The 25,359-nt window shown below is 39.2% G+C and overlaps 1 protein-coding gene across 1 annotated transcript; it reads right to left on the bottom strand.

The window, feature by feature from the left end:
- Positions 1-1,991: 1,991 nt before the first annotated feature.
- Positions 1,992-25,359, bottom strand: LOC129776781 (uncharacterized). Its single transcript, XM_055782625.1, has 5 exons — positions 24,513-25,359; positions 6,222-6,467; positions 6,058-6,162; positions 5,550-5,993; positions 1,992-5,485 (listed from the first exon to the last, which is right to left on the bottom strand). Exons 2-5 carry the CDS (start codon positions 6,340-6,342, stop codon positions 5,199-5,201), a joined length of 957 nt encoding a protein of 318 aa, XP_055638600.1. The 5' UTR covers positions 6,343-6,467; positions 24,513-25,359; the 3' UTR covers positions 1,992-5,198.

The raw sequence follows: 25,359 nt of genomic DNA, 5'->3' as shown, positions 1-25,359 counted from the left end.
AAAATCGCATGTAAGCCATCTATGAAAGCATTTGTAATCATGCTCTCGTATGTTTTTATAAGAACTACAACGCATACTTTTGTCTCGTCGTTCAACAAAATTTTCGCCTTTAAATCAGCTAATAAGTTTCGGCACTCTTCATAATACGAAGTTAAATCTTTTGAACCTTGTTTCAAGTAAGGGATACTTGTACAGAGTGTGGAAAGATCTCTTTTGTCGCCAAAAGAATCTTTTAGAGCAGATTTAATTGCCGACCAGTCTAATTTTGTATGACTATTTACAAGAGCGTCATTAGCTTTATCTATAATTTTGTCTCTGATGATGCTCACCCACAAAGGCATTACATCATTAATCAATTGTTCATTGTTAATTATGTTCTTGATGAATTGGATTTTTTGATCCACCGATTCTAGCCATGAAACTAGCATTTTCGGCTCTCCCGCGAAATTTGGGATCATTTTAATAGGATCAGGGATCCTTAATTTATCAAAGTTATTAACCGCGTTCTGGGAGTGATTACCCACTAATGGTAATTCCAAATTCGAAAGTCGCATATGCTGTTTTTCAAGCAAAAGGATTATTTCCTTTATTTGTTTTTGGATTGATTCCGCCATTTTGCGAGTAATCATCCGTTTATTAAGCTAGTTCTATTTGTATAAAAAAAAGCATAAAACTTTAAGACTGAATACGCAATAAATGCGGTAAATTGGATCACGTTTTTATTGGTCTTAGTAGTAAATAGTAGAAATATATAAAATATTACTTACTTGGTGCTCCGGCGAAGGCGAAAGATGTGTTTTCCTCACTATATCACACTCGTTTTACACGTTTAATGTTTAACACACACTACAGTTCAATCAGTTCTTAAAGTTCATCGGTATTCCCCCGATAAAAAAAACACTTAAACGTTTCGCGGCCGGAACTACCGACTGCGCCAGTTAAAGACCCGATCCGGGCTTTCGGATTTAAAGAGTACTCTACTCTACGACATTAGGACTAAGACTAATTTATTTACAGATTTGCTACAACGTTCAACCTTTTCTTCTCTTGCCACGCCAACATGCTTATCTCCGTCTCCTCCGTTGTTGTGGTATTGCGCTTCTGTTTGTGTTCCTCCAGTTTCCATCTTCATCGGTTTGTTTAGGATTCCTGCATTCTCGCTTTCGTCGTGGGAGTCCTTATCGCTGCTGCTTAGATTGTTGTTGGCTATTTGCAATCTTTGGCCTATCTCATGATCCTTGTCATGAGTGCGTTGAGAGCATGCATCTTCTAATGTTCCCATTCTTTGTTAACAGCCAGTTGCACAGATGTTTCCTTAACTTATATATATATATATATATATATATATATATATATATATATATATATATATATATATATATATATATATATATATATATATATATATATATATATATATATATATATATATATATATATATATATATATATATATATATATATATATATATATCAAATATGACTTATTTCAAGAAAAAATGTAATATTTAAGCGTTGAGGTGAAATTTATTTGGCTATTATAAGCGGATTTTTCATGGTTTTGATTGAATTGTCACCAGGAATTGTTTATAACGATAATGCAGCGAAATCAAGGAAGATAGAAGTTTGGTGTCAAAGAACAAATTATAGAGCGGATAGATGACTTTAATTTGGTTGATAGAAACATTGATAGTTGATAGAAATCATTGTTGTTGTGAGAAAGATGTTCATCTTTTATATTCAAAAAACGAAAAATATATGCATAAAAACAAATAGAAAAAATATTTTTCTTGACTCGATTATATACAAAGAAAAGAAATCGGATACTTCTGTCTGTAAATCTGTATGAAAACCCTAAAAATCTGTAATCTGTAACTACAGATTCTTGGTTTCAAAAAGTCTGAAAAATCTGTATAAATACAGATTATTCTGTAGATATGGTAACCCTGCTCCCAGGATGTTTCGGAATGTCTCAGCGCCATTAGCACCTGTTTATTATGCAAATTTCCATTTATTAGCATTTAGCGTTTAATCACAGTTCGCAGTAAATAATTCAGTTTTTGTTTTTTTTTCTTGCAGTTTAGATTCTAATTTGGACGGAAAGGGTTTGAAGAAATTGATTTCTTGGCGAGAGTCCAGCATTCGTTTCCCTGAACATTAACATTACGACATTCACTACACATTTTGCTCAATTTCCCTTTGGACTAATATTTGATGGCTTCCTTAATGTAACCGCGACTATTCGAAATGGTGAGTAAAAACTCGTAACTACTATAATATAAGTTTAATGGTAAGTCGTAAAAAGTATTGAATTCGCTGCAATAAATATTTTAATATGAATATTCATATGCTACATACAAATGTTACTATGTTGTGGTCATCGCGTGGGACGGACTCGAAAGTAGTCATGATGCCAGTGCCGAACAAGATATTAAAATTGATCTAAAGTGTTTTATTTTATGGGCTTAGCTCATCTCTTACTATATATTATGTGCGATACTACAATGTAACAAAAACGTTGACGTAATTATCCACAAAACATCTATGCCTAGTAAATAAAATTATTCAACATATAAATAAAGATCTTTGAAGTAAATACTAACAACCAATAAAACTGCAGAGTTAAAAATTTTTGAATAATGCTGATAGTAGTTCAAATACTCGCGAGAGATCAAAGACGAAGTCATGCTATTTGGATGATTACCGATTCGAACTGAGGTGTAAAAACTATAAATACGCAAATGATTAAACTACAAGGCATGAGAAGGTCCGAGCATCGAACACAAATATCGCGTCTGATTGAAAACCAATTAATATAAGTCGCAATATCTCCGTGTGCGTGGTCCGATACTTTTCATGCCATCTGATAGTACCATCTGGAAACAATATATGCTACTCAACAACCGTGATTTTGTACCTTTCATTTCATTTGGATTAAATCATTATACTCATTGACATTACCGTAAAGTGCAATATTCACTCGTACGATCTAGTGCATAGGTCCCAATCGAGCTCTATATGAGTTCTCATCAGGTTTGCTTTTTTGTGTGTGCGCGTGTGTATAAATATTATAAAAAAATTGGTGGGTTATATCTATGATATAACCGCAAGGTTGACGTGGGACTACCCTAGCCTAGCAATCACTTGTTTGTATTGATTAAATTTATGATTGAATGAAACAATTTCCGAATTCACTTGAATTCAATATATTTGCTTTGTGAGTAAAAAGATTGAACAAATGCCATGTAAGGTCAATTCATGCATTGTGATATATTATGTTCTACATTACAAGTAAATTTAATGACAGTCCTTTTACGTTTGGTATGATGCCTAGGACAAAATATGTGAACGGAAGAATTATCAAACGATAATATTATTAGGTGTACCGGTAAGTTTCTTCGGTTTCACAACAGATGGCGTAACTTGATTATTATTCCAGTGAATCAAATTCTCAGACATTTGTTGGAAAGCTACTGTCATTGCGCGTCTTTTTAAGTATATGTAAAAAAATTGAAGCGTAAACAACATAGTCTTTTGCTACTTCGCTACATAGTCTTTTCGCTACTACTACTTCTATATCGAATTTTGTATCAACGAGAGTGTTTTTGCGGGGAGTGTTACTTCATTACATCAACATGAAGGAAAAAGCACAAATTACAAATTGCAAAAAAAATAATTACAATGCTCGGCCGCATGTCGCGAAACCGGTCAAAACATACTCGGAAACGCTGAAATGGAAGGTCCTACCTCACCCGCCGTATTCGCCAGACATTTTTTCATCAATAGGCGTTATCGTACCAAATTGTTATCAACATTTCGCCTAATCATCAAATGGTATGCGTGGAAATTCGATGAACAGAAGAATCTTGAATAATCGAGCCACAACGTTGTGTTCGTACCCGCTTTTGTAATCCCTTTCGGAGTACAAAAAAAACATACGGGTGCAAAAGTACCCCCTTCTTACATGAATCAACAACTTCAACTTCTACTTTTTATACTATATGCTTTAAACTTGAAAGTTCATTCCCCTCTAGTGTCTGCACGATTTTCCCAGGTTCCGAAGCTTTGAAGACCGTGGGAAACATATTTTAGTCTGCACAAAGGCAAGTGAGTGCAAAAGTACTCGCAGTTTGCATTTATTTGCAAAGCCGATTTCCCCAGACACCTCGGTTCTGAAATCTGTGTTGGGGAAACAAATTCTAGTCGCAACAAAAATGCCCCCAACTTGCATGAATTTGGAATGCCAATTTCCCCACGCTTCATGGATTTGAAGTCTGTGTTAAGGAAACACATTTCAGTCGGAACAAAAATACCCTCGACCTGCATGAATTTACAATGTCAACTTCCCCAAGCTCCATGGATTTGAAGTCTGTGTTAGGGAAACACATTTCAGTCGGAACAAAAATATCCCCGCCCAGCATGAATTTGCAATGCCAATTTCCCCAGACACCTTGATTCTGAAGTTTGTGTTGGGGAAACACATTTTAGTCGGAACAAAAATACCCCCGACTTGCACGTATTTCCAATACCGATTTCCCCCAGGCACCTTGGTTTTGAAATATCTGTTAGGGAACACATTTCGGAGGGAACAAAAGTCCCCCTACTTTCATGTATTTGCAATGCCGATTTCCCCAAGGCTGCTTGGTTTTGATGGCTGTGTTGGGGTAAATCGTGAATCGGGCCAATCAAAACAAGGCAGTTAGGGCGCTTAGATAACGCTTAACATTTTATAGTTATTCAATTGTTTGTCTAATGAAAAATAATATTTTATTAATTGCGATGAATGCGTAGAAATATTCCCTATCAATTGATGCAATCATCTTTCCGATCCAGTAAAAAATGTTCGAGTTATAAGCATTCGAAATCATTCATTTTTTTCCTACATGTTCTGTGTTTTTTAAGGCTTTCATTTTACCAAACCCCCCCCCCCCCCATATATTACGGATAGACGTAGTCCCACGTCAAAATGTTTCGATACATCTTCAAGAATCTTCTACACAATTCTTAGTTATCAATGAAATCCATTCTTCTACAAAATAGCTATCATAACAAGATGAAACCGTGTCTATCTTACAACTGGATAATTACCCGCGTACAGTTAAGATTGATAAATTTCTACCGTGATGCCCTCAGCGCACCACAAAACGACATACAGAAAGTTGTTAACCAACTTCCGCTTCCGCACAGATCAATTTCTGTCACACTTCCGTGTCGTGCGTTTGGATGCGAACCTTCTTCACGCTTCCGTTCCGCGATAAACGCGGTGATTGTCCCGAACCCGAGTAGCCCGGATTTTGAATGCCCAAGGCATCGGTGCCCTCCGGAGGTCGTGGTTTCTTCAAGCTAGATCTCAACGGTGTTCGGGTGGTACTAGCGGTTGAGCCAGACATCGAGGTCACAGTGGTGCTCATAGATTGAACGCTACCGCTAACGGTAGCACTGCTGCCGGTGTAGGGACGACCCGAGGAATCCGTTACAGATATTCCTAAGGATTGGATAAATATTAGCACCTTTCGGGAGTAATTATATGGTTCGGCGAATTTACTGACCCACACGACTGCCTCGGCCCCGAGGTGTGTCTCTGTATCCAGGATTGACCACAGTGGTTGGTGTACATCTGCCGTTACTCACCGTTGGCAGCATCGTGGGATCTCCGTCTGTTTGGCGCGATAGAATCATATCGTAGACCGCCAGCAACACTAGACAGATTGATAGGACTACTACAACGAGCTGCACATGGAAGGACACCCCGCGTGTCACCTCGAACTGTCCTCTGCTGTTGTCGGCCGTGACACCGAAAACGATGGCCGCAATGAGTGCCAGCACTGCTCCGACCAGTGCAAGACTCAGCTTCAGAGCGACTAGAGTGGTGTATCGCAAGACGACTTTTTCGCGGGATGAGATCATCGCGATCTGCAGGATACAGAAAATACAGTACATCCCGAATGAGATGCAGGCGAAGCAGGCGAGCAGGCCGGCCACAAAAATGGTGTCTAAGGAATTTTGAGAATATTACTCGTTTCTTGATCGATGGAATGCTGTCTAAATCGGACTTACTTGGCGGTCTGAAGTGTGATACTTCCGGTCCACATTTCTCCCGGTAGCTATAGACTAACTGTCGGCAGACTTTCCATGGTCCAAAATAGCCGTAGTCTTCGAAGCCTGGTTAGTTGAAAATAAAAATGTTATGAGTTCATTTTTGGGGATTCGACATACGTTACCGCCATAACTCCGGAAGCGAGCCCACACCGGTAACCCGACGGCCGTGGCACTCAACGCGAAGCAGGCAAATCCAACACATGTCACGATGGCAGCATATATACTGGGCGCTATTACTGCCATAGCGCCTCAGCATTATTCTAGCTGGTAGGTAACCCACAGGTGCTTGATTCGTTTCTTCACCCTGTTCACGAGTGCCGGTCTTTCGTTTTGTACCACGAATGGTTATCTTCAGTGAAGGATAGGTTCTGTGCGGAATAAAAATAATAAAAATACGTAATTAATTAATTGTGTACACCATGACACATTTTTTGAACCCCCAAAGCCCCAAAGATTAAGCCTCCCTTCCCTCCGTATTCTGCTTTAGCTAGGTGCAGTTTACGATCGCGTAGTACCGTCGGACGATTGGAACTAGCCTATCATTATTCTCCAGAAGTGTAAGGATATTACAGATACCGGAACGAGCCTATCCGGTGGATTCAAAGTACTTGACGATGTACACTTTCGTCGCAACGGGATGGTACAGTACGTATAAACTATGGAATGCAGTTGCTTTGCTGTTTTCGCCATGACTTCCGCAGTTTAACTGATAGTGTTATCAAATTTTGCTGTTTTGAACTCATGAATTGGCTCATGATTGGCCATGGAAAAGTGGCCTCATCACCAAGTGTTAAGGTGATCATATGAAAAATTAGTGAAATCATTAGTCCATTTTTAATGTAAACCTTATTCTTTAATTAATTAATATTTTTTTCCGTTTGGTTCTTATTGGATTATGAAAAGAAAAATAAACAATAAATAAAATAAAGGATAGTGAAAAATATTAAGGTAAATGATGCTGGTTTGTCCGATTTTGGGTGTTTTCACACAACTAGTAAATGCAAAACGGGGTTTTCCTCAAGAAAATCAAATGTCTAGACAAGTTTGGGTTTGCTGAAAAGTCCCAAGTTTCTAGTTGCTAATAATACCCTTAACAAAATTGTTCAATTTTTAATGTTTTTAACGATTTTCATGGTTTGTCCAACTTTAGAAATTCTCATTCTTGAATGAATACATTCGATTTTTCAAGTAGATGTTGCATTTATCATTGCTCGAATTTACTGTCATCATATTGATCCATTCCTAACATAGGTTTTCTTCACAATATTGCCGTTTCTAGGGCATTTTAAATGTGAAGAACACTCAACACAGAGAAACTTTATTTCTGCTTCGCGCGGAGGACAACAAATCAAAACAAATAGACTGCAGCGCGCCAAGCGGTCGCCATAGTAATCATGTGGACAAACCAACATCTGCAAATCGGACAAACCATGATCAGAATTGAGGTCATCGAGATGCATCATGTACATGATTTAGATATATAAATCTGATACAAATGGTGTTCAAGAATGATGTTTACAATATAATCTGTGTTATAACGCGTGGTAGTGGCCAGTATTTGGATCAAATTATCTTCGAAACGTAGCGACAGACCCGTCGTAACTATTTTATTGAACACATTGTAAGATGAAGATGAAAAAGAATTAAAATGAATTATCATACAAAATTTAGAATACAGATAGAAACAAAAATAAAATACTAAAACAGAGAATGAAATGAATAATTGAATTGTGAAAATATTGAACAAGAAATCAAACATTCAAAACAAAGTGTTGGAAAAAAATACAAAACAGACTTGATTGGACAACAGATCTGATTTCTACTAATTTTATTTTACTACTAAATAAAATACAAAGCTATTAATGCTATTAACTCTGAAAGAAAGTGAAAGTAGAACTGAATTGTGATGGAAAAATGTAAGGGCCGAAAGGTTCGAAGGAAATATATTGCAGGCAGAGATGCCAACCTTCCTGATTTTTCAGGATTTCCCAGACTTTTTGGCACGCTCCCTGATATCCTGACAAACACTCAATTTTCCCTGATTTTTATAAAATGATCCTGATTTTCCCTGATTTTTTACTTTTTACTTTTTGCATTTTTTACTCAGAAAAAAATTCATATAAATATATTGGGAGTTTTGCTGGTTGTGTATGAGAACTGTCATAATAGTCTACATTAAAAAGTTTTCTGGTCCGCGCTTATTTAATGCTTACTCTTCCTTTCGATTATACTTTATCTGTTCGCATTTTCGAAGGTACAGTGTCGACATTTTTTGAATTTTGAAATTAACGTGAAACAAATATAATCTATAAGAATCATATGCCCGATTCAACCTCAATGAAACGAAGATTAGAAACAGAATTGGAACGGAAACGATGAAAGGAATATTAGCGGCCAAAAATTATGTACAGTTAAATAAAAACGATACAGGTTTCATTACATGTTCGCAGCAAATAACATCCAATGTACAAGAATTTTAGAAGTAAGAACGTGTAAGCATTTTTTTTGTAATTATTATTAAAACGTGTTTTATTTCTTGAAGAATATATATTGAATTGTTTGTAAAGCAAGAAGTTGTAAGAATGATCCGTGAGACACGACAAATGAATTAGCAGGTACACTACATATGTTTAAAATATCCGTTCATGTGCATCAGTTGAAACATGGTTACGTAAATCGTTACGACTTGTGCGTTTCATCTATGCATCGATTTTTTTAAAGCAAATTGTGGCGGGTGATGAAAACAGGTCATTTTAAACAATCAGACTGACTTCACGTGAAAAAAAATATGATCTGGTTCAGGTGGTATTGGAGAGGAATTCTGTATTGTGAGCTTCTACTAAGTAACCAGTCGATACATTCCCACAAATACTGCTCGCAACTGGACAAATTACCTTCCATAATTAGATAATGTTTGGAATTGTTAGGCTTCCTGAAAGATATCAGAACTTCCTGAATTGATTGCAAAACAACACTGTGCATATAAAATTCAAAAAATAATACTTTTGTTTTCTCCAAAATGGGTACGAACTTTCCAGACAACCACATATGAACCATCCTGATTTTCCCTGATTTGTTTTTTTCATTCTCCCTGATTTTTCCAAAAAATAGTTGGCAACTCTGATTGCAGGTGAGCTCTTTATATTAATCGTCTCTCAGTCACTGTTGTCTGATGTTAACGTGTTTTTTTTTTGAGATTGCAGTGTACCGTTCGTCAGAATACATCTTTAAGATGTTTATTAGGTTTAAGTTTGTATTAGAGTCATAAACATCTTCATTATTTTCTTATGTTACGAAACGGTATACAAAGAACAGTCATCTATAACCATTTACGACGATAATTTACTTTGCCCGCCCACGCACTGTATGGCACTCTTTCAAATATTAAACACATGAATATTCAATGGAGCAACGCAACTGCATTTCAGAAGTCAACCATCGAATTAAAGAACCACAGGACGGTACTGTCCCATATCGCGTAGCGACATGGAGACAGAAGGGTGAAGTAAAGGTGGGCTGGGTTCTCTGTCTTGACCAAAATTGTCGCTGTTTTGACACACCCATCAGTGGGTAATGTGTGACGCATTGCATCGCTAAACAGTGACACCCATTTTTATACTGTTCTCTCTAACTCTGACCAAAAGATTAAGCTAACCATGACAGTAAACATTCCTCAAGGGGAACGAATCATAAACAGTGAATAACAATTGAGAACTGTGTGAATTTCTAAGCCACTGGTAGAGTTTTTGAAATGCAATACATTTTAAGCAAAGTCAAACTAATAACAATTGCTGCAACTAGTTCCGTTACGCTTAACCCTGTACGGAACTATCCGGAAAACAAACACGAGAGCAAATCCACTGAACAAACCACGTGGTCCAGGTAAGCGTTTTTCCTCTTTTTTTGTGGGTTTTTAATTTGCTGCACGCCTCACGTACTTAAAGCCACAGGTTCGGTTTTTATGTCAGTAATGTTTGAGCAACAAATTAGGAACAAACACGAGTGTGGCCTAGAAGTGTTATTGTTTGGGAAAGGCTGGAATTGCACTCGGCGGTGAACGTGCCAAAAACGAAAGTTTTGTCAGATGCAAGCTGGAGATGGGGATTTTAGATGGAACAGTGTTAATGAATTGATATCTAAATCTAGCGTTTAGTTTATTATTATTTCTCGGGAAGCTTTTTGTGTGTGTCCTTTCTATTGTGTTGCCCGAAAAGTAATTACTGATTTTAGTTCATTACAAATAAAATACGTGTTTTAGTTCAAGGGATATAAGGATGGGTTGTGCATCATTTCAAAGCTTAAATTTCCAAGTTTTAAAATATTTTACGAACCAATTTTTATTTTGGTTTGTGTAGATGTGGTGGACAAAAATATCGGGAAGAAATGAAAGATCAACAAAATTCGTTCTTTCTTTTTTTTGCAAAGATTTTGTTGACTAACACAATTTTTAACGAAGAACTACGTCTTTCATTAAGGGTGCCAACTCAGAAAACAGGTGACGTTTTTATGAAATAAAGTTAACGTTAATATCTATTTTTGCCGCCAACGGATTTTTACAATTGACATACCAAACAAATCGGAAATTCCCTAAGATTTGTTTTCTATGCTATATATAACAATTCCCTGATGTGTAAACGGTTGAAATTGATGAACACTAGAAACATCTCCATTTTCCCTTACATTTGTTCTGTTTATTTGTGAACTTCCCTACCCATGCCTTCAATAACGAGCAACTTATCGGTTATCAACGAAGGGAAATGATTTAAAGTCTCCGTAAACAAAGAAAAGAAGAATAAGTAGAACGAAGGGGAATATTTGCCTAGAACATGAATATTGGATCTCGCTGAGGCAAACTTTCATCGCTTGTTCTTCCTTGTTTTGCATCATCACAAGTCTTCGTTTCGGATTGAGCTATGGACGCGACCAAATTACTTATTCGCTTAAATATTAATAGAAAGGGCTTCTGTTCAGAAGAGCGCAGAGCGGAGATCAGTTTGTGTATATTTAGTTGCTTCAAGCCATCGATACATGGCTTTGTGTGCGTACGTGCGTGCTTCATCACCTGTATGTACAAATAACACATCTTCGCTACGCTGAAACCCTGCCATTGGCCCTGTCGCGATGCAACAATCACCTTTGACATTACATCAATGATTCGAACTGACGCTATGGTGAAGCAGGCGTTAAGGTTATGCGCCACATAATTATTTGAGGAATATCAAGCTAAACCATAATGAATGTAGTGCTGAAATGTTGTGAGCTGTTTGGGTTCGCTTTCCAATCGCAAACAAATCATAATAGAGCAAAGCAACTTTTTTCGGGCCAGTAATATTAACAGAAGCGTTCCTTTTGAGAATAGCGCAAAATGATGAGAAGTGTTCATATTCATATTCTTATATTCTTAGTCTCTTCAAGCCACCAATGTGCATGCTATGTTGAACGCTTGCTGGTGCTAGTTGGTTTTTGTTGTATGAAAGATGTCTTGAAGTGCGATTCCACTGAGACAATACTAAATGACATGTAACATGATGATTCATATTTGTAAGTATTGCCATTGATGTGGTTTCCACTGGTTCCAAAGAAAGATTGATGTAGTTATGAGATGTGGAATAATGGTGCTGGTGCAACAAGTGTATAATCGCCTGTAGCCGAGTGTATTTCAATTGCGAAAAAATCCACCAGAATAGCGTTTGAGGTAAATTTTCAATACATTGAAATGAAACGCAGTGCAACATGCGATCAGCGAGTATATTGTTCTGCGAGGGCAAGAATGAATCATCAATCCATTGTCGTCAACTGATTCTACAATAAAAAACATTCTACTAAACAGTTATTTCAAAAATTTCTTTCATTTGATTCATATAACATTTCTGTAGGACGTATCAATACAGAGATATTGTTTTTTGAATAAAAAAATTATCGGAGGTTGTATTCAAGACACGACCGCATTGTTGACGTAAACTACGATGTGGTTTAATTAAAGTCGCTTGTTTATAACTGCTGATATTATTTTATTATGCAACGAAAATTTTGAAATAACCATTCTACCAGTATGGTCGCTCTGAAATGTTTTTTTAAATTGTAGAATCATCTGACGATAATTGTTTGATGATTTATTCCTGTGCTCGCAGAACAATACTTTGCTCGAGATAAGCGCAGCTGTCATCCTTAGTGGAGAAAGTTTTGCTACTGGCAAGCGAAACCAAATCACATACAAAATACTAGAACGACATTTACTTTCTTGGTGACTAAATAAACAAAATAAACTGTATCTGTTAATCTTAACAACCTCGAAAAGAGTAGCACTGCTTCATTATGATCAAGATTAGCGCAAATGCAATCCTAGTTGAAAGCAGTTTTGCGACTGGCACGCGAAAAATGGCAAATAAATTAATATCTTAATATAACTTATTGAACAACTTGGTATTCCCCAAATAATTTTTTGTGCGCAACCTTAACACCTGCTTCACCATAGCGTCAGTTCAATGCATTGATGACAGAAAACAAACAATGTTAACTGCTAGGAAAAAACCTGAAATTTTGCGTCAGCAGAGATTCATTACTAATACCCTAGCGTAAATATTTCCCTCCCGCTATCTTCCCTCCTTGTTTATATTTATCATTACGACTGCATAATTTGCAACACAAAACAATCGTCAATAATAGCATAAAAAATAGGCGATTGTTGCATCGTTACAGGGCCATTGCACACGGGAGCAGATACAAATGGGGTTTCATCGTAGCGAAGATGCACTATTTTTACGTACGGGTTATGAAGCACGCACGTACGCACACACATATCCATATATCGATGGCTTCAAGCAACTAAATATACACACACTTATCTCTGTTTTACGCTCTTCCCACAGAAGCCCTTTCTATTATTATTGCCAGTCTAGATTAGCTTAGCTGTCATCCTTTGTGGAGAGAGTTTTCCCATCGTCATGCGAAACCAAATCACTGACAAAATTCCAGAACATTTATTTTTTGGTGAGCTGACGATAGCCTAGCTTAATGATTCCCCACACAATTGTGTAACTCAGAATCTTAATGCAATGGCGTCAGTTTGATGCAATGATTGCAATGCCAGAGACATCAACGAGTGAGTAATTCGGACGCGTCCACAGCACAATCCGAAACGAAGACATGTGATGACGCAAAACAAGGAAGAACAAACGATATTTATTGCTTTGAATACAGTACGATACTGAAAGTTTGCCTTCCTTCCTTGCTTCAGACGTTAAACTTCTTCATTTCATTTGTCTCTAACCTTCAAAAGGGCCCTTGGAAAACTTTACATCCATCATATTACTCCTCCACCCCATTGCCTTGAGAAAGGCATTCGATCCCTCGCCGCCCAGCAACGATGTTGTTCAGTCGATTTCCTCACGAAGAATGAAAGTTTGCCTCAGTGAGATCCACTGTTTATACTCTTGGCAAATATTTTTTGTTCACTTTACATCTTACGATTTCCCCTTCGTTGCTCGTTATTGACAGCTCTGTTCGGGAAAGCACACAAATGGACAGAACAAATGTATGAGGAAATGGGAATGCTTCCAATTTTCATCAATTCAAATCATATACAGACTATAGGATTATAATGTATAGCATATCAAACAAATCTTAGGGAATTTCCGATTCGTTTGGTATATAAATCGCCAAAATCCGTTCGCGGCAAAAATAGTTATTAACGTTAACTTTTTTTCATAAAAACATGACTTTTCGGCACATATGGGGCGGTATCTCGGTCATAACTTCACGAATGTTGTCTTTCAAATGTTCAAGAGTTTGCGGAGAGTTGACATAGACACGGTCTTTCGCATAACCCCACAAAAAAATGTCTAGCGGGTTCAAATCGCATGATCTGGACGGCCAATTGGCATCACCAAAACGCGAAATTCTGCGTCCCTCAAATTTCGTTCGCAATATGGCCATGTTCGGTCGTGTTGTGTGGCACGTGGCGCCGTCCTGCTGAAACCACATGTCATCCGTATATTCTTCAATTTGTGGCAAATAAATCGGTTAATATGCGGCCATAGTGCTCACCATTCACAGTTACCGTTTCGCCGTCCTCATTTTCAAAGAAATACGGCCCGATTACTCCACCAGACCATAATGCGCACCAAACAGTGACTTTTAGCAGATGCAAAGGCCTCTCAACAATCACGTGTGGATTTTCTGAGCCACATATACGGAAATTTTGGGTGTTCACATAGCAACCGAGCTCGAAATGTGCCTCATCGCTGAAGAAAATTTGATGCGAAAATTCAGCATTTTGCTGCTGTTGTTCGTTCACCCAATCGACGTATGCCCGACGCATTCCATGGTCACCACGCTCTAATTTTTGTACCAGTTGGACTTTATATGGATGTAGGTGCAAGTCCAAATGCAAAATGATGTGTTTGACAAGCCCAATTGCTGAGCACGCCGTGGAATCGAAACATTCGGGTCATCCTCCACACTGGCAGCAACAGCAGCAATATTTTCGGCCGAACGCACATTACGATGATGCACAGGTTTCACAATATCCGCTACGGATCCAGTTTGCTCGAATTTACGCACTACATTAGCGATTGTGTGCTCTGTAGGCCGTCCATGACGACCAAAATCCGTCCGTAATGCTCGAAAAACATTTGCCGGTTTTTCATCATTTTTATAGTATAATTTAACAAAATTAACACGTTGTGCGATGCTAAAACGATCCATATAACGATATGACGCTTTGGTTGACAGCTATGTCAAACGGTTGTCAGCGCAGGGCTGTATACTTTCGGAAGCCCGAAATGGAAAACCCTGTATGATCGCATCGCAAATCGATCCATTCATCAAGCCACTTTACCACATTTTCGCAAGAATTGGAGTGCTGCTCGACAAGTGCATGTCCCAACGACGCAAATTGGAAGGAGCCAGGTCTGGTGAGTGCGAATGGTTAGGGTCACATGCCGGGGGATCGGATTCGATTCCCGTTATGGTCGGGGGAATTCCTCGCCAAATAAATTTCCTCCGACTTGCACTGTGGCCACGCGTATTCTAGAGTTTGCCACTCAGAATGCATTCAAGGCGTGTTATTTGGTATAGAAACCTCAACTAAGTACTAATAAAAATGACGCATGTAATACTACGTTGAGACGACGAAGTTCCTCTAGGAACGTTAGGGCCATTCAAGAAGAAGAAGAAGAAGGTCGCCAACAAGCCTTATTTCTGTAAATCTCTTATAAAAGTCTTCAAACGATGCAGACTAGTATTTGATTAAGGCGGATGAGCCGAGTCTCTCTAGTTCTCTTCTGTTTCTTCGGAACAAATTGATCAATAGTACAGACGCGCGTAATTCTTATAGGTTGATATGACGGTATTTGTAAAACATATTCTAAAAAACTGGGTAAAGGTCACGAGTAGCGGAGGATGGTGTTGGCATCGTTTTATAAGAACGAAAAGGGCTTCGTCTATGATAATTCTAAATACTAATTCATGACTCACGTGACAGAGCACTAGAATACGATTATTTTCATTGAAGGTGTTATTCATTTGACATATTGACATAATACACACAGCACATTTTTCCTCAAAATTTCAATGAATTAAACCCAAGGTTACAAAGCTAGAGCAATTTGCATGCGATGCAGTGTTATCGTGGACATCCTTTAAATCCCTCGAAACTTATTGTGCATCCAATAAGACTACGATACACTACGAATAAACAAGACAGGCGAGTTTTTCTTTCCTCATCCACCGAAATTCATTTACCGGTAACAGAAAAAAGTGCAATAAACACTTTATCTCAATTAAAGAATTTGTGCCAACGAGGAGACAACGTTTGAATATTTGAAATTTCTGCCTACTATTAGGTCTAATCTTATAAATGATCTATCAGCTTATTTCAGCGTCGGCCCTCATTAACATTCCAGGGCGCAATGGAGAGAATCTATCAGTCCAATCAATCATGGCAGGCACCGTTCTTTGAATACTACGTGATCATATCAAATTGCCCCTTGTATCGACACCGTTCTAGCGGTCAGACGTAATAAAAAAAATAAGATCATTCGAGAAAAATATGGTCGTGATCATGATGTAACCGAGAGTGGAAGTGATAAAATACGCAAGAGCACATCGTGAATAAATGATCACCATATAGACCGAGAGACAAACAAAAACACCTAGCACCCACAGTTCGTATCTGTGTTCAACTACAAGTGAACAATTTGATTAGTTGACAATGACATTTTGATTGTTTTATATGTTTACCGTTTGTTGCGATGAATTACTTTGAACTTCTGGGCGTTATGCTGCAAGCGTGATAAATTGTGCGCGCGCGTCTGTTCCAATCCTACACACGCAATCATTGCAGTAACGTGTCGTGTGTCATCGCGTACAGTGCAATGAGTTCGGTGGAAAATTGTGAGTTTCGTTTGTATGAATAATAGATCACAATCCCAGAATACGTCACAATCGATCATTGACCATAAGCGCCCCCAAATGTGGATACAGACAGCAGTGCGCGTTACCAGTGCATTGCAGTGGGTTGAGAACAAGATACTGTGTCTACACGGAATGTAGACACAATATTGAGCACACATGTGAGGAGAGGAAACAATCATCTGGAAGAGATGCGCCAACAGCAACTGAACTGAACCAGTCGCCAGGAAGCCGTGAAACAACGAGAGCGAAATTATTACGGTATTAAATACCATTCAAATGTGGGGGAATAAACCAACTGCATCAGCTTTGTTGCCTGGTAAACCGTTTACGAGAGCCGCTGCTCCAAAGAGAAGCAGTTGTTTTCAGTGCGAATTGGCTCGAGCTTAGGAAGCATCGCTCAATGGCGATGGAGAGCAACAGCGGATGCTCACCAGTCATGATTAGCTGGGAGGAAGCTGTTTTCCAGAGACGAAGAGGAATATTACTGACACAATCTGTTTTAACCGTAGCAGAGGTACCAGAAATGTCCCACGTGTGTGTTTTGTAAAAATCTTGTGCGTGAACCACAGATTATACAGAGTGTTAGGTTCTCTTTTGAGAATCTCTTAAGATGTGATCATACAGTGCTTCCCGATAGGAATGATTGAAATTTGGTAGTTTATTCGGCTGTCGTGTATTCTGCAAATTTGCCATTGGCAGCCAATTGTCTTCAGTTAGCAAAACTAAAAAAGGTGTATTAGATTAAAATTGCACACACAAAAATGCTTGCCAAAATTTTTATCGGCCTTTTATCAGATTTTCTTTAACTTTCAGAAAATAAAGGACTACTAATAAGTGAGTATTCCCTTCACTTATTTTATTAAATTTCCTTGACTCCCATCCACCAGATTTTTTATCATAAATATAAAATAGGTAAAAACACTTTTTACGAAAAATCAAGAAGTTATGTGCAACTTAAACAGCTTTTTTAAACGTCCAGTACCTGAGATTTTTTTTATTTGGATATCAGTCTGCACTCGTAGGAGATAGTATTAACACAAGAACTCCACAAGCTGCAAGACCATCGATTGGGTCGAGATTTTTCACATTGGGTTTTAGAATAGATGGGAAGCGATCTCGATTTTCTTCGAAAAACTGAATGAGGCTGAATGGTTTTGCAAACAAACTAGTGTGAGCCAAGTGATTCACAGATCACCATTGCACCCATACATTCTGCCAAATAAAGGGTGTGTCACATCAAATTGCATCACGGAAAAAACGCTGTAGGAATTAAATTTTTATTAATTATATCTTCAGCTTTCGCTTATAATCAGATAAGAGTGTATAGATCACGTTGGCCATGCTTCACTGTCAATTTTTCGTAAATTTGGAAAAATGTCGTCGAACGAAAAAGAGCGTCGTGAATTAATCCTGCGCACTCATTTCGAGAATCCGGAGTTGTCACATCGGGACATCGGTAAGATGCTGGGAATCGTCCAATCCACGGTCAGCAGAGTACTAAAACGATACTTCGAGAACCTAACCATCGACCGGAAGGTGAAGAACGGCAAAAATGGATGCTTCGTCAGTGAAAAAGATCACAAACGCGTAGTTAAGCAGTTTAGACGTGATCCGAGAAGTTCGGTCCGGGATGTCGCCAATAAGCTGAATTTGTCAAGTTCATTCGTCCAGCGGACCAAGCAGCGGGAGGGCCTGCGTACATACAAGGTTCAGAAGGCTCCTAACCGCGACGAAAGGCAAAACATGGTGGGGAAGACGCGAGCCCGGAAGCTGTACACCGAAATGCTGACGAAGCCGCATTGCCTGGTAATGGACGACGAAACCTACGTCAAAGCGGACTTTCGTCAGCTGCCGGGCCTGTTGTTCTTCTCGCTTCTTCGCAAGCAGAAACTATCCAAGTTTGCCAAAAAGTACATGGTGTGGCAAACGATCTGCTCTTGCGGAAAGCGGAGCGCCCCCTTCGTGATGACCGGCACGGTAAACGGGCAGGTTTACCTTAAGGAGTGCCTACAGAAGCGCTTACTACCACTATTGAAGCAGCACGATGGCCCGACCATCTTCTGGCCGGATCTCGCTTCGTGCCACTATTCAAAGGACGTGTTGGAGTGGTACGAAGCCAACGGGGTCACCTTCGTGCCAAAGGAAATGAACCCGCCCAACGCGCCGGAGCTTCGCCCAATAGAGAAATATTGGGCGATTATGAAGCAGGCCCTCCGGAAGAACCCAAAAAAACTACAACCTGACGTTGTACAGAACCTTATGGACGGGGTAAAGAGGAAGGTGCGAGCATACGGGCTTGGGCTCGAAGTATGAATAAAAAGAAAATGCCAAAAGTTGTTTAATAGTTTTTATTTTACTGTCTAAAATTTTCAAAAGGATCGGTCTACTGGGCGAATTTCTACAGTGTTTTTTCCGTGATGCAATTTGATGTGACACATCCTTTATAAGGAGTGTATCTTATTACGCACAAATGGGTGAACTTTTTTCTGTCGTGTAATCAGAGCACGCTTTGTTTACATGTCAAAAATCGAAATACAAGTCATTTAGTCACGGTCATAAAGTTGTATTCGAAAAGTCGCGGATTGATTTGGAAACTAAAAAGAAAATTCTGCACCGTTGGTGCACCGAAAAGGGTGTTACATACCACAAAATAGCAAAAAAAAACCAAAGTTTGTCCAGAAAGTGTTAAACGACCCATCGCAAAGTTCGCTAATGAGTGTTCTTCCGAGGATCTCAGCAGAAGTGGACGAAAACCCGGACCAAGTAATCCCGAATTGGACCGAAAAGTTGTAAATTATATTCAGAAGAACAGGTCTGCATCTATTCGTGATTTGGCCAAGAAGTTCAAAACCAGTGTTGGGATGATTTAGCGGTTCAAACAGAGACATGGTCTAAATATAAAAAGCAAAAAGTGGCCAAACAAACACCGGAGCACAAAGATCGCGCTAGAACACGAGCTCGAAAGCTATATGAGCGTATTTTGATCAATCCCAACCAGCGCATTCTCATGGATGACGAAACATACGTCAAAGAACCAAATCGATTGGAGAGAGTGTGCCATTTGTGGTAAAATTCGGCCAAAAAGTGCTCGTTTGGCAAGCCATTTGTACATGTGGCATGCGATTGTCAACTTTTTCTCACAAAAGGGACTATAAATGCTCAAATTTATGTGGAAGAATGCTTGAAGAAGCGATTGCTTCCACTTCATAGAAAGCACGAGGTTTCTCTTCTACCCTGGTCGGATTTGGCATCGGCACATTATGCCAAATCCACTCTACAATGGTTTTTGGAAAACAACATCATGTTCGTCGAAAAATTTTTCATTTTTCTTATATTTCATTTAACTTTTCGTTTATTCATTAATTTATTCTCGTAGAGTAAGGGTTCACCCTTATAAATATTCTACAATCGGATACATTATTCAATTGAAAACAATCCAAACAAAATTTAAACAAAAAAGTATTATTAAAATATTATTAAAATTAACCTAAACTCTATTATGCATGTTGACCATTTTTAACACTCCAAAATTGATCTAACTCATTGCTAATTCATTTCATTCAACATTGTTTCTGGGTTAAATGTGGCATCAAGGTGCAGTGTTGTTCTCGCGTGTGCTTTATTGGGAATTTCGCCGGGAGTGGTCTAAGTGCTTTCGATGGTGCTTTGCACTTCAAACGTATTTCGTGCTAAACTAAAAGGATGCAAAAGAAGAGGCTCAAACTATGGTAGACAAACCACTCTTCTAATTTTTTAAAATCTTGTTGCAACTGTTCAAAATCCAAATGTTTAATTTTAAATGACCAATTTCAATTACGACGGATTTTTGTAAAGGCATACCCAATATAATTGGCCTTTTTTTCGAAAAATAAATCATTACACGAGATTGTTGGAAAATCAGTTAACTATAACATTCTAAACACAACGTTGAAAAATCTTACTCAAACATTGAGCTTAATGTTTAAAAACTTTGATAACTCAAAACATATCTTCATGTTATTTTTCCGAAATAATCCATTGATTTACCAACAACTTTGCCGTACATCATATGCTAAGCAGACGTCTGGATTCCGAGTTATTATTTTAGCAAAGAAAGGTCAATGATTCCCTTATAAAAAATCGGTCGTAAATAAAACTGCATCTGCTAATGAAAATAATGATTTTGGTACCTGCCAACGTACAAACTTAATAAAATGAAGAGTATCGGGGCAACGGCCAGCTGATTTGGCGTGGAATAGGTCTATAATCCGTTAGCTTCACGAATTCTTGCACTCTAAATATTCGTTTCCCATCTCAGTAAACATCTGCACCTTCCGATTTGCATCTGGCACGAACTCTTTGTTACTCATTTTTATCTTATCAATTATAACTTCTTCAATCATTGTCCACTTATCAAACAAAATATGTTCATTTATTTGAACTGGATTTTTTTTACTAATGCTACTATAAACATCTGACCATTTAGGAATGAACTTTGATACAATCCATACATTCTATTGTGTTCCTAGTCTAGCTTTCCATTATTCAATGTATTCCAACGCAGATTCGGAATATTTTTCACAGTTTTCATAAATTTAGCATACTATGTTTCACCTGAATTGACTAGAGTTTTAAGAACAGTTTGCACCTCGCTAATCGACAATACTTTCTCCCTTTTCACGTTGAAGAGTTCTAATAAAATGATCAAAACAACTTCAGCAGCATTGTTTATTCCAACAAAGCCGATTAATGTCTGAAAGGTCATTATTATTCCATCCATACTGAACGCTCACTGGTAGAAAGCAACGATAGTTTGCGGTACGGATTTTCGAACAAATCGCGAAGTACAAGACATATTTTTTCTCTTTATAAAGGGTGTGTCACATCAAATTGCATCACGGAAAAAACGCTGTAGAAATTCGCCCAGTAGACCGATCCTTTTGAAAATTTTAGACAGTAAAATAAAAACTATTAAACAACTTTTGGCATTTTCTTTTTATTCATACTTCGAGCCCAAGCCCGTATGCTCGCACCTTCCTCTTTACCCCGTCCATAAGGTTCTGTACAACGTCAGGTTGTATTTTTTTTGAACAGAAATCCATTTTCTCTTTAAGTCCGCCTCCGATTTGACATCTTTTGGGTTCTTCCGGAGGGCCTGCTTCATAATCGCCCAATATTTCTCTATTGGGCGAAGCTCCGGCGCGTTGGGCGGGTTCATTTCCTTTGGCACGAAGGTGACCCCGTTGGCTTCGTACCACTCCAACACGTCCTTTGAATAGTGGCACGAAGCGAGATCCGGCCAGAAGATGGTCGGGCCCTCGTGCTGCTTCAATAGTGGTAGTAAGCGCTTCTGTAGGCACTCCTTAAGGTAAACCTGCCCGTTTACCGCGCCGGTCATCACGAAGGGGGCGCTCCGCTTTCCGCAAAAGCAGATCGCTTGCCACACCATTTACTTTTTGGCAAACTTGGATAGTTTCTGCTTGCGAATCTCCTCCTGAACGCTAAATTTGTCCTCTGCGGAGAAGAACAACAGGCCCGGTAGCTGACGAAAGTCCGCTTTGACGTAGGTTTCGTCGTCCATTACCAGGCAATGCGGCTTCGTCAGCATTTCGGTATACAGCTTCCGGACTCGCGTCTTCCCCACCATGTTTTGCCTTTCGTCGCGGTTAGGAGTCTTCTGAACCTTGTATGTACGCAGGCCCTCCCGCTGCTTGGTTCGCTGGACGAATGAACTTGACAAATTCAGCTTATTGGCGACATCCCGGACCGAACTTCTCGGATCACGTCTAAACTGCTTAACTACGCGCTTGTGATCTTTTTCACTGACGAAGCATCCATTTTTGCCGTTCTTCACCTTCCGGTCGATGGTTAGGTTCTCGAAATATCGTTTTAGTACTCTGCTGACCGTGGATTGGACGATTCCCAGCATCTTACCGATGCCCCGATGTGACAACTCCGGATTCTCGAAATGAGTGCGCAGGATTAATTCACGACGCTCTTTTTCGTTCGACGACATTTTTCCAAATTTACGAAAAACTGACAGTGAAGCATGGCCAACGTGATCTATACACTCTTATCTGATTATAAGCGAAAGCTGAAGATATAATTCCTAAAAATTAAATTTCTACAGCGTTCTTTCCGTGATGCAATTTGATGAGACACACCCTTTACTTTCAATACGGTACAGATTGATAAAAAGACGGGACAATAAAAAATGGTCGATAAAGCGGTACTGTCCCGTTAAAAACGGTACGTTTGGTCAGCCTACATTAAGATCACTGACCAACCTAAAAAAAGTTACAGAAGGATTGTGCCCGTGGCACGATCGCATAGTTGACGTAGGATTATGTTGGTCTATCTGTTGCATACTGATTATGGAAATTTTTTGAAAACTACCTTCATAAACGCTTTGATTATAATTTGATTGCCCTGAAAAGGGCCGTTTTGTTTGATTGTTAAGTATTGTTTGTTCACTCTACAAGTGTTACAATCGAGCGATGATGGCAGAAGGATGGTGATTATTCGGTGAGCATATCACGATAAAAGATGCCGAAGTAGAATAAGATATGTTGCTCTCCTGTGGCCCGGACGAGATGGATCCTGCGTTCAGTATAAGTGAAATAATAAAAGTATATACGAATGATGAACTTCATCCAGTAGAACCAACGCAGTTAGATACAGCTAGTCTCATCCTTTCTCGGTAACATTTAAATCTTTCGGCATCAATGTTAAACTATTGTTTTAGCTTCGATGCACATTCACAGAACCGACGCTCATAGTGCATGGCCATATATTGTGACATATTCACTCGCGTAAAAATGCTCAGCTATCACTTATTTTTCCGCACTTCACATGCGACATGCGCACTCCACCATGGGAAAAAAAAGTTTCCGTTGTCCGGGGAAAAAGGTGTCCACACCACTAAACCGGTATGCAGGAAAATTCGTCAAGCATCAAATACCAGCAAAAGTCACCAAAACCAGTAATTTCCGCCACAGTAGTAAACTACCCGCCGATATAGGAGCAAAAATCGCTGCAACGGCTAAAGCCCAATGGATAGATGGCTCTTCTTCTCCTTGCTCAGTTGTGGGGGGAAAACACAGATAATTACTATAAACTCTTTCTGAGCGTACGACCTTCTCGGTTCGATATCCAAAGGGCAATGTTTGGTTCTAAGAGGCTTTAAACTACTTGAGTTCATTCGCCTCTAGTCATCAGAAGGGTAATTTTGAAAAGAACTCTACTTCATACTCTTTCTTCACCTGTCTTGAGAAAGACACTTCACTGTAGTTCGACGCTGAGCTTACCTGAGATTTTCCAATTGTTCGATAGTTAGTTTCATGATATAAATTATTTTGTTCAACATAATAAATCGTTATGGAGTGCCGAAATCGATTGGCGCAATGATCTCGTAAATTCTCAATGAAATGACTGAGCAATGAGCGTTTGATATTGGACAACTTTCACGATGCGATCTATTTTTGTTTTTCAATTTGTACTCCCAATATGTTCCCGAAACATACCAGAATGAACAAAATGCTACAATACCAATCAGCCATTATTGCGATTAGCCCTCACCCAGTAGTGGGCCAAATAACTCTTACTGCGAGTCAATCGCCATCGCATCAGTGAAAGTTCACAGTTTCCCGTAGAGTGCGACCGTGCGACCTAAGAAGAACCCTTGTGATGGACACACGACACATCACGGTCAGCTAATTTACATATAGCAAAGCGAAACGAAACTGCACATAGGTCTGAAAAAGAAACTCCCAAATGACCTGTGGAGCTGTTCCATAAAGGAGAGTACGCGCCAAATGTGGGAACAGAATAGTTGATTATCGTCCGCAGAATTAGTAGGGCAAAACAGGGCGCGCAGACTGGAGCACGAAATCTTCACTCCGCTTACCCCTAGCTTCCTGCTGCAATCTTCCTACGATTTACTAACCTAGTTCGACATCGTCTTCGCATACATATGCACACCCGGTGGAGTGTTACCCAATTTGGTAAATAATACTTACATTTCAGGGCAAATAGGCGTCTCTTGAAGATAATTTAGCACAAATTACTTTCGCTGTTGATGGTGGCTTTTCGTAATTTGCTGATTAAGTGCACATTTCTCGCTGGAACTCACGTGCAGCGGTAACAAAATGAAATCAGAAACGGTGCTGCGCGCCGTTGCGACATTCAATTCCGGCAAACAAATTCCGTAACGATGGAAAGCAACTCCTAATCAAATTTACGCAATCGAAATCCAAAGGCAGGCTAAATTCTGTCGCAGAAATTTGCATTTTCTCCTCTGTTCATTCTTCGCCATCACAACTTGTTTTTGGTCACGCACGCACGCACAAACGAGGGAATCACACACGGAACCAAACAGAATACTTCGCTCACTAGCATCGCTGTGGAATTTTGTTTACTACCAAGGTAGGTACCAGCGAATTCAAGTTTTGTGACCTCCTATGCGTAGCCCCATCATATTCACTATCGTGGAACATCTTAGAAAAACAAAACCACAAGCCAGTTCACTTTTATCACAAAGAAATGGGCCTGTTTACTCAACCCGTTACTATAGCAAGCTCCCCGTTCCAATATCAAACACACTGGGGCCAAGTATCCCCTGAACAAAATATGCAAATTAAAACACACGACACAATCAAAAAGCTGCTCGCAGACATAACAAGCAAAACATGCATGAAGGACGGAATCGCGGAACGACGTCACGGGAGAGCAAATCTGGAGGAACTAATCGGTAGCAAACACACAAAACAGTGCGCTTCCTGCGGGCCACGAACAAATACCGACAGCGACACCACCTAGCCAGAGTCCGAGCTGAATCACTTTCTACCTGGTTCCTCTGCCGAGTGG

Source organism: Toxorhynchites rutilus, chromosome 1 (assembly GCF_029784135.1).
Source record: "Toxorhynchites rutilus septentrionalis strain SRP chromosome 1, ASM2978413v1, whole genome shotgun sequence".
NCBI lineage: Eukaryota > Metazoa > Arthropoda > Insecta > Diptera > Culicidae > Toxorhynchites > Toxorhynchites rutilus.
This window is presented reverse-complemented; position numbering and strand designations above follow the sequence as displayed.

Coding starts and splice junctions, on each gene's coding strand:
- LOC129776781 (XM_055782625.1), bottom strand. CDS start 6,342: ATGGCAGTAATAGCGCCCAGTATATATGCTGCCATCGTGACATGTGTT. Junction 6,163..6,221: donor TCGCTTCCGGAGTTATGGCG/GTAACGTATGTC, acceptor TCAACTAACCAG/GCTTCGAAGACTACGGCTAT. Junction 5,994..6,057: donor ATCACACTTCAGACCGCCAA/GTAAGTCCGATT, acceptor AAAATTCCTTAG/ACACCATTTTTGTGGCCGGC.